At 37.6% G+C, this 18,154-nt stretch overlaps 2 protein-coding genes across 2 annotated transcripts in view; one reads left to right on the top strand and one right to left on the bottom strand.

Annotated features, from left to right (window-relative positions):
- Positions 1-18,154, bottom strand: part of armh3 (armadillo like helical domain containing 3) — a 138,640-nt gene that overhangs the window by 23,630 nt on the left and 96,856 nt on the right. The window lies entirely within an intron of this gene.
- si:ch73-173h19.3 (uncharacterized protein LOC563864 homolog) lies at positions 1,360-15,447 on the top strand. The gene is made up of 9 exons (XM_056260559.1): positions 1,360-1,445; positions 2,307-2,423; positions 5,369-5,462; positions 5,566-5,841; positions 9,143-9,262; positions 11,224-11,343; positions 11,424-11,547; positions 11,628-11,820; positions 14,714-15,447. The coding sequence occupies exons 1-9, from the start codon at positions 1,422-1,424 to the stop codon at positions 14,873-14,875; spliced, it is 1,230 nt and encodes a 409-aa protein (XP_056116534.1). The 5' UTR covers positions 1,360-1,421; the 3' UTR covers positions 14,876-15,447.

The raw sequence follows: 18,154 nt of genomic DNA, 5'->3' as shown, positions 1-18,154 counted from the left end.
GACATCGACATCATGTAAGTGACAACGATGTTGTAACGTTTTAAAACATAAAGTACATTTTATGAAAATAAATAAATACCCAAACCAATAAAGCAAAGTCTTAGAAATGGGGGGGGGTGGGGGGATGATGAGGAAAAAACCCCAAATAATTTTATGAAACGACATCAACAATATTTTATGGATTTATAGAGATATTTAAAGGGATAGTTCACCCAAAAATGAAAATTATGTCATTAATTACTCTCCCTCATGTCGTTCCAACCCCGTCAAACCTTCGTTCATCTTCGCAACACAAATGAAGATATGTTTGATGAAATCTGAGAGCTTTCTGTCCCTCCATTGACAGTCTACGCAACTACCACTTTGACTCTTTAATAAGTTCATAAAGAGATCGTAAAACTAATCCATAATCGATTTAATTCAGCCCAAAATGTGCATCTTTAATACCATCATACTTCAGTATGCTAAAGGATTTGAAAAGCAGATTTTATTTCTAAAACCTTGGTAGTATGAAAAATAAAATGATGAAAATAAAATAAAAATGTCTCTTTTTGTTCCTTTTATTTAACTGCAATGTTTAAATAATTATATAGACAAATATATATACATACATCTTTCTTAGAAACAGCCTAGGCTATTTAATTTATAGATTAAATTCTACATTTAATTGAATAGATATTTATTAACCTATATTTAAGATCATAATATAATTCTTGATTATTGGTAAGATAAACAGACTATTTTTATTTTTTTATTAATTTTCGATTTTAATAAATAAAAAAAACAGCTTTCTTAGAAAAAAAAACTAAAGAAAATTTAAATCAACAGTTAGTTTATAGATTAAATCATATTAATGTAATAGTTTTTTATCATAGTATAATATAAATGATCATAATATAATTCTTAATTATTGGTATAGACTTTCCTCTTCATAAACAGACTACATTTTATATTAATTATAGACGTTCTTAGAGAAAACGGAATTGAATTAATAAACCAAAAGTTATTTTATTTTAATTATCAATTGATATATTTCCTTCACTTTAATGATGCAGATAAATGATCATAGCATTTAAGGTCATATCATAATCCTTCCTTATCAAGACTTTCCTCTCCCTTGTCCTCTTCCCTGCTACATGTATATCTGTAAATGCACTCCTGTAGGTCTGAGCGTTTAGCAGTAGGTGGAGCCACATTCACTACCATTATATTCCAACAAGAATCTAGCAGTGAGAAAAAAACATAATTTGAAGAGGCTTGTGAGAAAAACCTGCCTCTTATAAGAACATGATCGCAGGCACCTCGTGTGTGTGAGAGACTCCAGTGCTCCTCAACTTACAGTGGGATAAATCACACACGGTAAGCATCTCTTCTATCTTCACACACACACACACACACACACACTCAGGACTGCTGGGAAGATGGGGACAATCCTATTGCCTAAGGTATATTGTTTTTGCATTGCATTATAACCTCTATGACCTGACTTTTACATCATTTTGATTGATAACTATAGCAACAGTTTGCAATATAACTACAATTAACTGCAAGTTTTTAGTGTTTCACATTGAACAACTGCACTTTGTTTTATAAGGTGCACATAAGAATGAAGTATATTACACAAATACTTAGTACTTTTGAATGGGAATGAACTTCCACAGGTCTTCACGGAAACAAAAGAAAGCATGATTACACGAATAGGAGGTTTTCTTGAAGAGAAAACAACAATTTCAACTGGAGTTTGCTGGAGGGCTTTGTCAGATAAATATGGTGTCTAAGTACTAGTTGGTACATGCCTTCAGTTGCACTACTTTTGAAAGCGCTGTAATAGCCTTGTACTGTAGATTTACTGTTACTTGTGTTTTATTTGAACTGTTTCTTTCTGACACAGTCTGGGAGGTTCAGAACGAGCTTCAGAGATTCGCATCCTCGGGGAAAACCATTAAATTCAATATTACAAGAGTGAATTTGTCAAGAACATTTCCCACAGTGTTGAAATGAGATCTGATGCCTCGGTCTCGGATGTGCCGGATATGGTCGTTTGCACAAGGACAATGTGTTACTTTTAAAAAATGTGCCATGGCATAATTACTTTTATGAAGTGGGTGAACGGGCACACTGTTGTTCTGTGGAGGACTCTGCCAAGTTTCTGCAGGACCGAGCCAGCGTCAACAGCAGTTGTATTCAAACCAAACAATGTGACCTTTGCAACACGGATGAAATGTAATTGGGGTTTCAGATGCGTTTGAAGGCGCATGATGGTGATTTATGAAAATGTGATCATGTTTTTTCCCCCTGTGTTGCAGGTCACAATGCTCGGGATCTGCTTGTGTTTGAGTGTTGCCGTCCGCCTTGCGGTGTCTCAGGAAGCCGAAGCTCAGGAGCCTGTCACATACATGGCAAGTAGTCCAAAACACATAAAAGCTGCTTATGGCTATAGCTTATTGTTTCGTGTTTTGCTTAGTTTTCAGGGGCCGAGCAGCGAAGGTGTGTAGGCACTTATTGTATCTGTTAGTGTTATTAGAAAACACGCTCGTGGGAAAGTTGTGAAATTTGGCACACTGGTAGAGGACAGTCTGAACTGTCAACATGGCGAATTTGGCGTCTCTAACTCAATCCCTCTAGCGCCACCAGCTGTTCAAATATGTTAATGCTAATAACTTTTGAACCATTCTGGTAAGAAAGAAAAAACGTTCCCTCTGATTCCTTGGCACAAAATTATTCGATTCGATTTTCCGACATGAAAAACTTTCCATTTTGAATTTTTTTAACGAAAAACCTACTTTTCCGAACTCGTCCTACGCTACAAAAAAATGATCGGGATTTTAACGGTAAAAGCCTGTTAATTGATAACAGTAAGCTCCCTTACAATATACTGTACGGTAAATGAATGTAATAGTAAAATACTGTTAAATTTACAGTTTTTGGAAGTGAAAAAGAGCAAGTCATTGTATAATTTACAGTGAAACCCCATAAGTTGACATTCCCATAATTCCCTGTGTGACACTTCACATTTGATGTATTTTTTTTTGTTGAAATAACTGTATCTTCTTAGTTTTTTCGTATCAGTTATGTACATTAGGGTTTTATGTGACATCTAATGTTGTCAAATGAATGTTTATTGCATTACTTGAGTGTCATGTGTGTCATCATAATAGGGTTTAGCATTTCGAATTCGACAAAGAGCACGTCAAAATAAACGTGAGGCCATATCTCTGCAACGCTTTAGCGTATCGAGACGAGTCTTTGTACATGTATTCACAAGCATGACCAGAGGCTACATGCAGCGTTTTGGCACAGCACTAGGTCAGGAGATATTAAAAATGCCTATTTGTCTATATAACTTTTGAACGGTTTGCTCAAAAACGTATCTCTTTGGATTCAGTGCAGCATACCGAGTCGAATGATACCCAATTGATCCCATATTGACCATTTTGGGTGGCGGCCATTTTGAATTTTATTGCAAAATGCTTTATTTTATGAACACATTCGCTTATCATTACGAAACTCAGTGTGGGTCATCGGCACCATGCCCTGAAGGTACATTTTGGAACATCGCCACCTTCTGGTCAAAATGTATAATAAAAAATAAAAAAACGTTAATAGCTTTTTATTCATTTTAGCTTATTTTAATGAAACTGGACTTGATAGATTCTTTGAGTCATACCAAGAACAATGATAACAGTTATTCCATATTCGGTCGAACTTGAATTGGCCAAGTCCAAAAATGACCAAATCAAAATTTCATTCGAACAGTAAGGGGTGGTTTAAAACTTTTCTAATCCATTCGATAGTACATGTAAACACTAAATGCGCACATCAACCCGATCACTTTATTTAGTGTTTATGTAAACACTATGGGTCTCATTCATGAAACACGAGCAGAGCGAATTTTTGTGTAAATCTTGTGTAAAGTGGTTCTGGGGTAAATTTTCGGATTCATTAAAATGTTCGTATTTTCCCAATGTTAGTTGGTACGAAAGGAATCTACACCTGCTCCCAGCCACGCGTAAATAGTGAGTTTAACATCCAAACATTTTGCTCATTAATAACTAAGGCTGCATTTTAATTCACCTTAATCGGGTACATATTTACACAGCATTTTGAAAAAATATTATATATAGTAATTACATAAGGTTTTTCTTTTTACTTCTGGGACTGTTTGATTAATGAAACTCCATTAACTGCATCTGTAATATGCTGCCAAGCTTGCTTTTTCTAGGACCTGATACGCCACTATAGCTAAAATCCTCACTAAAATAAAATGTGGTGTTTTGAATGAACTTCTGATAATAAAACTTTGATTTCTGCATCTGAGAAATTTTTCTTTTTCATTCGCTTTTGAGAAGACACGTTGAAATCCTTCGTTTGGTGTCATAATATGGTGCCCATATATAGTTGTCAGTCGGATTTAATGGGCGGGATTTATGGTAATTGAGAATGAGCGTGCACGCGCGTCCCATTTACGACTGATTGGAATTCATTAACACACATTTCACTATCACATCTGACGTTTACGAAGTGTTTGTGAATCAGGAGATGAGTTTTCGGGAAGGTCTCTTTACGCGCAAATCACTCTCATATTTACTCGTATATTTACGAATGTTTCATGAATGAGACCCAATGTTGGGATTCATCAATTGGAATTTCAATTTAAACAAAAAATGTCCATTTAAACGTAGCTATTGTCACCTTAGCACCACCTACCGGTCAAAAGTGATAAGAAATTAAATAAAATGATTCCATTTCGCGAATAATCTACATTTTTTTACTCATTACTCATTGTTGCAGTTGATCTGATGCTCTCAGCCATGCGTGGATAATTCATCATGACTTTTTTTTTAATTGCTGCTTCCAGCCATATTTTTGTTTTGTGTTTTATGTGTATTTGTTTATTTTCAAAAATTTAGATCAGTGCTGGGTTGTGGCGGGAAGGGCATCTGGCATAAAACATGTGCCAAATCAGCTGTGCGGATTATTCCACTGACAAAAAAGGGAGCAAGAGAGACAGATAGATGATAGACAGATTAAATTATATATTCTTTATATAAATTTCATATCAGTAATCTGATTTTTATTTATTCTCAAAAATCAGATGGATGGATGGATGGATGGATGGATGGATGGATGGATGGATGGATGGATGGATGGATGGATGGATGGATGGATGGATGGATGGATGGATAGATAGATAGATAGATAGATAGATAGATAGATAGATAGATAGATAGATAGATAGATAGATAGATAGATAGATAGATAGATGTGTGTAAATAAATAGTCACAGGTGAATTTTTAATCAGCCGTCAGTTTTTGGTATCTTGCTAATAGTGGTAATTTGCTGCATTTTTATCATTTATTATGGACCCATATTTATTATCTCTTGCGTCTTACACATTTTTTTTTTCTTTTGCAGTGCACCGAAGGTTATGAATTTGACTTTGAAAAACAAATCTGTAAAGGTAACACAACTCTTTCCCCCTCAATCAGTTGTCTTACTAGTACGAGCATTAATGTTAAACCATAATATCTAATCACGTTAATCATGTGTCTTTCCACACATAGATATAGATGAATGCAAGACAGTGCAGGACGCCTGCAAAGGGGGCATGAAATGCGTCAACCATTTTGGTGGATATCTCTGCTTACCCCACAACGCTCAGATAATTGTCAGTAACGGCGAGGATGAGCCCACTACTGCCCCACCAGTGGAAAGAGGAGATGTTCAGCCCGGGATAGCCCCCAATTTCAGGGGCGATTACGCCAGAGTCATTCAAAGCGCAACACATACAATCCAGTGTGGTGTCGGTTTCATGCCAGACTCTCAGAACTACTGCAGAGGTGAGCAATAGCTGTGTGATTCTCTCCAGAATCTTCTACTTGGTTATTTGCAGTATTTGTTGTGGTTATGGAGTTTAAAGATCTCTGTGAATGGTGTGTGTGTAAAATAGTTTGTTGTTAAATTTTATAATGTTGTCCTGGTGTTCGTGCACCCAATTTTTTTAGGTCTGGACATTGCACTATAGCGGGCAAAACACGTATACACTTGCTCTTCATTGGTTTAATCAAGAACCTTTAACTTCATGGAACCTTCCCATTCCACAAAAGGTTCTTTATGTGGAAAAAGGTTCTTTTGATTATTAGAATGTTCTCCACGTGAAGACAAAAATGGTTCTTCTATGGCATTGCTGTGAAAACCTCTTTTGGAACTTGTATTTTTAAGTGTGTGTGCATTTGGAAAAAAGTAGGATTCCTTAAAGGTTCTCTAAGCGATGTCGGGTGACGTCACTTCTTGTTGACGTTTAAAGTATTGTTAAACAAAACGGAGGCTAGCTAGACCCTCCCTCCTCCTCATCCGCACACTAACCCCCCAAACCCCGCCCCCAAGTCCTTCTTGTCGGTGATTGGCTGGAACTGTTTGTCATGTTTCGTGGAGCGGGTTAGCCCAGTTTGTTTTTGTTGCTGTTTGTGGAGCCTGGGCTGTCTACAGAGATCGTGTTTCTTTACAGTGTGTTCAGGGGACAGGCAAAGTGAGGAAGAGTTTGCTGTATGTGACAAAAAAATGTTTTGGCCGAAAAAACGCGTGACATCGCTTAAGAGCACCTTTAAATTATATAAAATTCCCCCAAAAAATAATTCTGCCATACGAAGCAAAAATGTATTACAGTGGAACCCTGTGTCCAATTCTCACAAAATTTGGTACATAGCTTCTTGTGGACACCCTGCACATGTATACCAAATTTCACAATGAACGGATTCGAATTTTACTTTAAATTAAAAGTTAATTTCAAATGGCTGCTTAAATTTGATTGGCTGCTGTTTATTCCTGTTGATTTGTTCGAAACCATGTACTTCCATTACTATATAGAACGGGAGAGGAGTTGTGAATGGCAGGGAAGTGACACAGCTGGCAGCATACGTCACATGAAAGTGGCAACATGGTGCAGATGGAAAAATTGAGGCTGGTTATGAAAATTGCATCACACAACGTTCGCAAGAAGGAGTTAAAAGTGTATAAATGAGATATACTTTGCGTTTACCTCATGCAAAATATATATTTGTCTATTAGATGATACACTCCAAATTTTGTGGCATAGGATGTGTTTGAAAAAATAGGTTTTAGTTTTTAAAATTGAGAGAAAAAGTATTCTGTCCCACACAGTTCCAAAGTTATTAGCGAAATGTAAAGTAGCTTATTAGCCTATTACTAATACGTTTGCAGCACTTGAAATATTTTGGATATAAATGTTGTAAAATATTAATTTAGTCAGTATACATGGCTAATTTAATGACGAAATATGATCTTCATGGGCAGAATATGTAGTTACAACACCTACCAGCAGGGCTAACCAGACCATGCTAACAAGCCAAACACTGACCCCTTGGGAAGTCATTGTGTCACTCTTTGGGATGTTGTTGTATCTGTTCAGAGGATGCAGTGCCAGAAATCTGCTTCCTCTGGGTCTGTCTTCTTCTATCTGGTGGATAAAACAATTTTTGTGTGTGTGTGCTAATGATGTTTTTCTTTCCCAACTTGATAGATGGCTCAGTCGTGTTACAGCATGCAGAATCCCTGTGCTAGAAGCAAACAATTTAGGTTGCATAAACCATTCAAGATGAGACTGAAAGACATGAATTGCAAAGACATGCCAACTAACATTTCATCCCAAAAGAGTAATACATTTGTTTCCCAATCTTAAATCATTTTATTAGATATATGAACAGTCATTTGCACGGATTCCATTTGCTGTATTTCTTGATAGCTAATCCCACTCCTGTTGAGGAGTTCAGGAGAAATCAGCATCTGGTCAGAGTTGGCTTATACTGGTTAGCATTGGTTTGGTTTTTGGTTTTGCTGGTGGATCATACTGTTTAAGAGCAAAACATTGCTGGTGCAGCTTTTATACCAGTTTCAAGATAAGTTTATATTTAAATGACATGTGGCGACATCAAAAAGTCATAATATATTTTCTGGTGGCCATTGGGTCTGTGAAAGCGCTATATAAATGCAGTCCATTTACCATTTTCCTTATACCTTGAATTCATTTGAGCGTACACATCGTAATCATTATTTTCACACAAGATTTTAGTAAGCAGTAGTGATAACTGCATCAACCTGGTACCTTTAAACACGACTTTGTCCCCAAGACTAGTGCACCAACCATTGTATTAGAACTGGTTCTTTCTGTAATCAAACAGCTGACAGGTTATGTGGTGTTGTTTGAGGAAGTATGGGTCAGGACATGCATCTCTCAGCCCATTAAAATGAGTCAACAATTAGCTCGGGCCTCTTCCCGCAAAGAGAGTCGGCCTTCCTTCGATGTTTACATATTTTCGGCCAGGCTCTTTCAGAAGTGCCTTGGCAGTGATTCCTGGAATCTGACACCAGTTTGTTGGAATTAAATCTCATCATGTGGGTGATCACAGACTCCAGGTGTGCCTCTCTCAGAAAGGTGGGCGAGAAAACTGCAAGCTTGTCTGAACTCTCGCCTGCGAGGTCTAGCACCTCATTTTTTCCAGCGTGCATCGGCCAGTTTGGCTATCAGCAGTGCTGAACCCCCTGAAAGGGCCCAAACGCTGGTCAGCAAAAGCTTTGGAAACAGTCGACGAGAGGCCCCCCGGGAGGCTTCGGATCTGTGCGTTGACATTATTCTCACATTAATGCCTCAAATAGATCACTGGGAAGAATCTGCCTGAATGTCCTTTCGCTTGGATAAGGAGGTTTTGCACTCACATGTGTTGCACATCCAATAGCCTGTATATGAATCACAGAAAACCGGGCTATTCTTGGGCCTTTGTATATAGTTACTTGACCAAACCTGGCAGATAAGCGTAGACCACCCATGATGGCCCCCACACTGTGAAAGGACACTTTCTGCGCTCCAGAACTAAGCTGGAAATCTCGCCAGACATACCAAAGAATGATTAGCATTGCAGAAAAGATGTGTGTTTTGGATTATGCTACCTGTTGTTTTAAATAAGTGGTGTTATTAGTGTTATACTTGAGGAACTGAATTAAATGGCCAGTGAATTGCATTAACAGGCCAGCAGTTGTTTTGTTTATTAATCATGCACTTGCATTTTTGATTTGATCATTTGTCATTAATGTTCAATTGCGTTCCACCTTTTTTTACTTTTACAGATGTGAATGAATGTCTCACTTCAAACCCCTGCCAACATCAGTGCTACAATCTGATTGGCTCTTACCTCTGCCAATGTGAAGTCGGATACGAACTGGCTTCAGACTCCGTCTCCTGCCAAGGTTATTTTTTAAAGTATTTTTTACACTTTTTAAACCTATGAAAGAAAGTATAGCTTTTTAATTTTTGTTTTAATTGCATGCTAGTTTGTTTGAATATTCCTGGATATTCGAACAAGTAACAAAGACAACAATTTTGACTCTTCCCTAAGTGTATGCAAACAAAAGAGTAAAGTATTCACAGTAATATGCTTACAAACGTCCGACTGACATTCGATTCATTTAGTCGAGGTGAATCTCAGTTTCTTAGCATGAGGGAGTTGCTAACATCGACAATAACCTGCTGTAGCCAATCAGATCAACACATTCACAATCAAACACTATTTCAATGCCAATAACATTGCACAATGTATTTTCCCCCATGTATATTATATCACATCTTAATGATTTTAATGACCATTGGACAATTGAGTATTATGTGATTATACGTTTATAATTCATAATGAAATATAGGTATTACGATATCAAACACAACACAAACTTCAGTGTAGGTTTGCTGTGATTACTTCTACTAACTTGCATATTGCTAGCTTGCATATAGGATACATTAGCTTAAGAGGGTAACCTGTTAGCATGTTATCCTTATGATATTGCATATTTGTGGGTGTATAATGTCATGTGTGAAATAGCCATTTACATGAGATTAAGTTATGACAGCCTATTTAAAATTGTCTTATGTATTGTTTATATAACCATCTACTTGGCACTGAAATATAATATATAAACACATTGATGGAAAAATATGAAACCATGTGCACTGCAGTTTTATCATCCCCTGCCTTAAATGCTTAAGCTCCTTAAAGTCGTCATGAAACGGAAGTTGAGATTGTCCTTTTTTTCCTTATTGTGACGTGTATCCGAGTGAAACGGCTTCTGAAATTAGAAAAAAATGTAGGGCGGGGCTTGATTTCGTCTTTCGGGAATTGATTGGATCGTTGGAGGTTGGGCGTTGCTAACAAAATGGAGGCAGATTTGAATGCCAGTTTATAGTCAGTTGTGGAGGATTTCTCCACCGTTACCCATGATGAATTTTTAATTGAGGAACCCAACGATGAGAACGAGGACGAGCAGCCAAATTTTCCGGAAGGAATCACCCCATATTTATATGAGCCTCCCGCGAACCAAGATGAGGCAGCTGATAGTCAAGTTCACCAGTTCACCCTCGAGACCATCCCATTTTAAATCGTACCAAATTCTTAAAACATTCTTCAGTGAAATGCCTTGCACACAGACGCGAATTCGCCGTTATTCCTCCTTCTTCGAAATGCAGGAATTCGAGCCAGCGGGCACGCAGACAAGGTTGTTTAGGGATAGGAAAGAGGACGTGAGGAGCGCAACCAAAAATGCACCTAAACCCCATATTTGCTGGCTGTCAGTGACACTGACCGGTTTCTGAGAGGCGGGCCAGAAACGAGACAGACCCCGATAGCCACGCCCTCTAGTAATAGTTTTTGACCGGAAGAGAAGTCGTTTCGAGGGGGGAGGGAAGGGTAACTTATTTGATTAAAGATTATAAGGGTACATGAATTTTTAAAAAATAATGAAGTGCACAGATAAATCATTTATAATAAACACTACAATATTACATATAAAAATACGAATGGTAAAATTTGATTTCATGACGACTTTAAAGTTGTGTGGATTCTGATTGGCTGTCAATGATTTTATTCCTCATCAGCTGAAGAAAAACAATTCTTCTTAAAGTGATTTCACTTTATAGTTATAGTTATCATTATAGTTATCATCCCTGGTGAGAATGGGCCTTAAAGTTAAAAATGATAAAACTATCCATATATTATTTCAAATCAAGACAAAAAAGTATGTAGACACTTTCTGGTTGTCATATGTTAGTGTAGTGTTGTAAAAACTAAATGTAATTTTTATCGAGATGTGGTCCAGAGACATTCAGTTGAAAACATCCAGGAATGTTACGCTGTAATTAGCAATATATTCCTGTTTTCCAGACATCGATGAGTGTGAATTCTCAAACTACATGTGCCAGTTCCAATGTGTGAATCAACCTGGAGGATACAGTTGTGTGTGTCCTGATGGATACCAGCTCCAAGGGACGCGGATGTGCCAAGGTATATTCCAGTTTGTTTAGTTCAGGGCTCCTAAAGTGGCTTCTGAAGTTGCTCATTGACCTTTTCCACCCTGTTAATAGATATAAATGAGTGTGAAGCATCACACAACTGCAGAGAAGATGAAATGTGTTGGAATTACTACGGAGGATTCCGTTGCTATCCCAGAAACCCCTGCCGTGAGCCATACGTGAAAACAGGCGAAGGGTGTGTCAAAAGTCCTAATAAAATCATGCTGTGTTGAAATAATAATAAAAAAATTTAACCATTTAACTCTCTACCAACAGTCGCTGTCGGTGCCAGTCGCCAAATGTTTGCCGGGGACTGCCGCCTGTCATTGTCTACAAGTACATGAGCATCTTTTCCGATCGCTCCGTGCCTGCGGATATCTTCCAGATTCAAGCTACCAGTGTCTACCCCAATATGGTAAACACTTTCACGATCAAATCCGGCAATGAGGGAGGAGAGTTCTACCTGAGGGTAAGACGTGACAATTTTTTCAGTGGAAGATTTTTAAACAGGATTTTTAAACCAATCCTAAATCAGTGATCCTTTCATACATAAAAATATGTATTTTTAGATAGTTTCCTATTTAAATTCATGGAATGTCTCTGCCAAAACAGGTCTTAAGTCAACCCTGTTACATTTGACTTTTTTTGAGGTTGAACATACATGGTTGAAGATCAGTGAAAAATGTCTAATAATGGCATTTTTTTCTGTAAAAGACTCTCACTATTATTTTGCATAACAGAGTTGAACAATTGAGCTTGACAATATAACTGTAAACATAAACAAAACTTGTAGAGACTGTAAGAGATACTTACCAGTTTGAACCAAAACTCATGACATTCGTTTTCCAAAACAGGTTTAGCACCAAACTTGTAAAAAAAAAAAAAGTTTTTGGTTTGAATGTTACAGGGTTGAAGACCAGTGCAAAAAGGTCTATTAATGGCCTTTTTCCTGTAAAAGACTAATCATTATTATTTTACATAACAGAGTTGAACAATAGAGCTTGAAAATATTACTGTAAACAAAACAAAAGCGTATAAAGACTGTAAGAGATACTTCCCTCTGTTTGAACCCATGACATTTCCAAAACAGGTTCAGCGCCAACCCTGCTACATTTAAAATGCTTTCAGGTTGATTGTTACAGGGTTGAAGATCAGTGCAAAAAGGTCTGATAATGGCTAACAATGCACAACATTTACAGTCAGTATTCTTGCTCTTTTTGCTGAGAATTTTTTTTCTGTAAAAAAAAAAAAAAAAAGATCACTGTTATTTTTCCATAACAGAGTTGAACAATTGGGATTGACAATATAACTATAAACAATATTTAAACAAAAAAAAAAACAATGATGAAGACTGTTAGAGATACTTACCTCAATTTGATCCCATGACATTTCACTTCCAAACCCAGTTTAGCGCCAACCCTGTTACATTTCAAATGTTTTGGGGTTGAATGTTACAGGATTGAAGATCAGTGCAGAAAGGTCCAATAACGATCTATTCTAGCCAGAGCCGGCCCGAGCCTTTTGGGGGCCCTAAGCAGAATTTGATTTGGGGGCCCCTCCCACTACGCGGAGTCACATGTGCTTGACGATTATTGACACAAATATCACGCAATAATGATACATTATAAATTAATACAGTGAGGTTATGTATTAATACAAAATAAATAGGCCTACTTAATAAAAAATAGATAGCCTATACTTAAATAAAAAAGTTTTAACTTTTACTTTACTCTTTTACTAACTCTTTGAAACTTCTTAAAACAAACTGTCTCAAAACATATCAAATAATTTATTTGCTAAAATAATGACAAAACTGAGAAATCAACATAATAAGAGCAAGGGTTCAACAATGACAATTATTGTTGAAAACTGTAAAAATATTATTATTTCTCAACTGTCTCAATACATTGTAAGTTTTTTTAAATTATTATTGTAACAGACTTGGTTGGATTGTACATGACAGAATCCAACAAAGTCTGTTACTATAATACCGGTAATGATGTAGGCTACTGGCACTCGTTGTATGTGCGTATGCAATGTATTTTTCCCCTCGGGGCTTGCCGTAGATAGGAATGGTCTGCACAAAACCTCTGCACAAAACATACCGTAAATAATCAAGCAAATATAGTTTTATCTTGCTCTTTTTTTCTCCTCCTCTGGCCTTTTCTTCTTTCTATTTTCGGCACCAGATGGATACGTCCTTTTTTGTTACATGGCTTAACATTACCGTGACTATACGCAGTTGCGCACGAATTGTCTATGCACGCGCGAGGTGTGTAGATTATGCGCATGACTTAAACGCTGGCAGACACAGCAGCAGTTGTAGGCAGGTATATTGATCTTGTAAACAGAATTATCTTGTCTCGAATTAATCATTCATTCATTCATTCATTTTTGTCACTTGTTTAAGTCATCTAAAAAAATTTTTTCCGGTTTTTCGACTTGATTGGGGGGCCCCCAAGCAGCCGCTTAGTTCGCTTATGCCTCGGGCCGGCCCTGATTCTAGCACTGCAAAACTTCAGATTATTTAGTCAGTATTCTTGTGCTTTTTGCCAAGAATCGTTTTTTCTGTAAAAACCGATCACTGTTATTTTCCCATAACAGGGTCGAACAATAATTGGGGTTGATGACATTACATAAAAAAAATTGATGGAGACTGTAAGAGATACTTAGCCTGGTTAAAACCAGACCATTCTCAGTTGTAACTGAGTTATGGTCTGGCAAAGCGTCATAGACAAATCATTTCCAGAGGGCGTCACCAACGGACGTCGCGGATAGACCTAAACCCAATCAGAGCGATGAAGGAGATGACGTATGCAGAGCGGCGGAGACACATCTCCGAGTGTTGTTCTTTGCTCGGTTTTTAACTAAAAGGAAACGTGAAATCGCTTAAAACAGACGCGATAGCTGATTGGAACGAGTGATGTTCGACGGCGGCATCCATCTTTGTAATGTAGGCTACAAAATCTGCTTCCAAATCCCAGCGCTGTCGTCATCGTGTAAAGCCCGCCCCAACGTTTCTGATTGGTGCCTCGATTTCGACGGATTGGAAATGAGCTTGAATGAGCTCTTTGCCAGACTAACTTTCAGAGCAAATCTAAATTTGCCAGAAGTTGTCTGGGTTTTCCCAGGCTAAGAGATACTTACCTCACTTTAAATGTTGTGTGGTTGAATGTTACAGGGTTGAAGATCAGTGCAAAATCTAGCACTCCACAACATCAGATTACTTATAGTCAGCATTTTTTGTCAAGAACAATATAAACCCCCCCCAGTTATATTCAAAATAAAATGGGTCACTTTGACTAATAACATTTGCTTGTGGTGTAGTCTCTCTAGTGATTGTCTTTCTCTTTGTCTTTCAGCGCTCCAGTAATGTAAGTGCCATGTTGGTAATGACCAAACCGTTGACTGGACCTCGAGAACATGTTGTGGATCTGGAGATGGTCACCCAGAGTAATGCCTTGAGCTACCGCTCCAGCTCACTGCTGAGACTCACTATTATAGTGGGTCCATACCCTTTCTAAATCATCTAGTTTGACTGAATCAGCACCTTGGGTTTATGTTTGTACTGCAGCTTACTATGTTTAAAATGTTCAACACAGCATGGTCACCTGGCCTTGATCAGTGGTTCTTATCTGGTTGGTTGCAACCCAAAAATGGATCATAGATGGAAACCAATTCTAAATCAATTAATAGATTCATTAATATTGGAATGTTTATCTTTATATGATAAATCTTTTGTATAATACATTTCATGGTACTGTATTGAGTCACCAATCACTCCGATGTAAAACGTGGACCCCCGAAGCAAAACCAGCTGAGAACCACTGGCCTAGATAGTTGCATATTTACTGGGTTTCAAACAGGAATTGGTTTACTAATCATAAAAAGTAGGCTGTCTGGTTTATTGAAGGTTTTAAGTAATTTGTACTTTGAAAAATGAAAGACAAGGTCTGAGAGGGTGACATGTAAGACCAAGAAATATCTGAAAAACAACACAGCTGGATAGCAGATAAAAACACGGTTGCTCAAGTTTCATTCTGAAAAGCACTTCTAGGTTATTCTTTGTCTTGATAGTAAGAGGATTTTCTCGAGATTCTGCATGTCAGTCTTTTAAAGGAATAGTTCACCCAAAAATGAAAAGTGTAGCATCATTTATTTAGGCCTACTACTCACTCTTTGACTTTCTTTCTTCTATAGAGCATATAAGGTGAAGTTTAGCAGAATGTCCCATGTGCTTGTTTCCATACAATAAACGTCAATGGGGACAGAAGCTGGAGCTCCGAAAAAAGACAAAACACACCATAAAAGCTCCAAAAGACCAAAATGTAGGTTATACACTGAAATGGTTCCCTCCACCACAGCTCTCAAATCTTTCACACGTCTCCATATTCAAATCGGTGTCACAATTCGTTACGACAAATGCAGCATCCACCAACCATAACCTTTTTATTTTAACTTCAGTTCTGCATTTTTCGAGCGTAGTGTGTCATGTGTAAAAGACACAAGACGTGAGCTCAATGGCCAAAGACATCAATGTAGGTAGGTACAATGGAAAAGTAACATAGAGGAATACACAAACACATTCCCTGTGAATGGACCCCTTACTGACACAAAACTATCATATGGCTTCAAAACACAGGCGCCAATTTATGTTTCTACCGGTGGGTGTCCACGCTCCATAACCCCAAGTGCAAAATCAAATACATTAACAACCATATATAAACACATCTCTATTCACCTCTGCTTCCATGAGCAAATGAGAACTGGGCTAAGCAAGGTGACACACACATACGCAACAAATGACCCTTAAAAAAGTAACATGCTCGTTGCTTAATACTGCTTAATGTTAGTTTTTCAAGAATAGGCCGCTTGATGAATTCATTACACAAAAGTTATTTGTGTCTCACGAAGAGAAACACACAGACTGCAAATACATTAAACCAACCAAACAAAATTACATAATCTTTCCATGAGTGTCGTCACGGGTCGCTCTCTTGCTGATATACCTGATGATTTTGGAGTTAATTACTTAAAATGCTATTTATTATCATGGAAAAAACAGAAAGCACAAGCTTTTGTGACAGGTTGTTATGCAGTAATGTTGTAGAATGGTGTGTATTATGACCTGTCGGGACCCGATGTGAGATCCACCAATCAGAGAGGTTCCCGAATCTCAATCGATTTGGTGATTGGTTACGATGGAGGAGGAATATCTTGTGTTTTCCCGTGGGTGCTCGAGCCCCCAAGCTAAAGACTTATATAGTGCACAAGTCTTATGTTCTTGTTATTGTGCTTTTTTTGGGGGGGGGTCATTTCCGTCCCCATTCGCTGTTACTGTATGGAAAACAGCAGCATGGACATTCTACTAAACTTCTCCTTTTGTGTTCCTCAGAAGAAAGTAAAGCATACGAGTTTGGAACGACATAAAGATGAGTAAACGATGGCAGAGTTTCCATTTTTTAATAAACCGACCTTTTAATCTATCAATAAATCAAAGCTTTACGTTTCTTGTACATGGAATACGTCAAATCAGAATGTAATTATCAAAAAGTGCTTATAGATTCCTTCCTAGATTTGACTTTAGCAGGGAAAAAAAGTGTTTTATAGGTGGAACATGTGGACAAAGGCAAACAGAACTGCATATAGTTAGGTGGAACAGTTTGTTTCGTAATCTAATTGGATCCTTAGCTAATGGAAATCTCTGAATGTGTCCTCCGCCTTGCAAATACTGCAGAAATGACCTCCTATCCTATGAGAATAAGGCAATAATGTTTTGGAAACAGAAGTGATGTTTTCAGGAAATTGCTGGCAAGGGTTTAGGGTCGCATAAGCAATGGAACTGTTGCCTAACATGTCTGTACGGCTGCCAGAGCAGCGTTTGATCTTCTGCAGTGTTTCGTGTCGATGGTCTGTGACAAACACTGTTACTTAAGCCGTTGCGTCACACCCAGCACCCCCAGAGACGTGGTCGTGGGTGAGGCCGGAATGGGTCGCGCACCACCACGGTGTATGAAACTATTTTGGCAAACAATCTTTATGTTGGCTCCATAGTGATCTGACTAAGCATTGTAATATAATATGGATGCCGAAAAATCTGTTTTCTTATGATCAAACATGCATTATTTCGATTCACGCATGGTGAATGCTCCCTGTTTTTTCTCTTATTGAGATCATTTTTGCTTTTATCTAAATCGGTGTGGACCTGTTGTTTCTGCTCAGTGAGGACAACAAAGGTCTTTGTAATTGTTTAACAAACTAAAATGAATTGGATTTGCACCTATCGTTTATGTTTCTGTATTTTCAGTATTTTCTCAAGTTGCACTTTTTTTTTTTAACTCATTCTTAGCCTTTGTGCCATTTATTTGGCAGCAAAGTTTTTGGAAATAAAAAATAATTCAGTAACAATTGTGTCATTTTTTATACGCTTATTCATTCATTTGCTTCATGTAAAAAAAAAAAAAATCTATATATCGGTATAAAAACAAACGTACCACCAGAAAAGAAAATGCTCATGTTGAAAAATCTTTTGCTAGTATTGCATAACATGCATGGGTCAGTTTGGTATATTACTGGAACAGTTTAAGAGGACCACCAAGATTCATCTGCAGTTATTACCTCCTGCGGTTGCAGATGGGAATATAACTATGTGATGTTGTCATGACAATAGTTGAGCAGTTCCTGTAGGAATATTTACACACTGTAAGCCAACTCATTTACAGAAAGCAGGCAAGTCATACATGAACTGCATGTCTTTGCTTAGATCTCAATGTATAAAAAAGAAAAAGTGGGCTATGAACTAA

This window comes from Rhinichthys klamathensis, unplaced genomic scaffold (assembly GCF_029890125.1).
Source record: "Rhinichthys klamathensis goyatoka isolate OS25496 unplaced genomic scaffold, OSU_Roscu_1.1 h1tg000009l_1, whole genome shotgun sequence".
Classification (NCBI taxonomy): Eukaryota; Metazoa; Chordata; class Actinopteri; order Cypriniformes; family Leuciscidae; genus Rhinichthys; species Rhinichthys klamathensis.
Note: the sequence above shows the minus strand (reverse complement) of the source record. Positions and strands in the feature narration are given on the sequence as shown.

Bases quoted from the DNA above. Each gene is read 5' to 3' on its own strand.
- si:ch73-173h19.3 (XM_056260559.1), top strand. From the start codon at position 1,422: ATGGGGACAATCCTATTGCCTAAG. The intron at 5,463-5,565 runs GTAACACAACTC...TTCCACACATAG, and splicing joins TGAAAAACAAATCTGTAAAG to ATATAGATGAATGCAAGACA. The intron at 9,263-11,223 runs GTTATTTTTTAA...CCTGTTTTCCAG, and splicing joins AGACTCCGTCTCCTGCCAAG to ACATCGATGAGTGTGAATTC.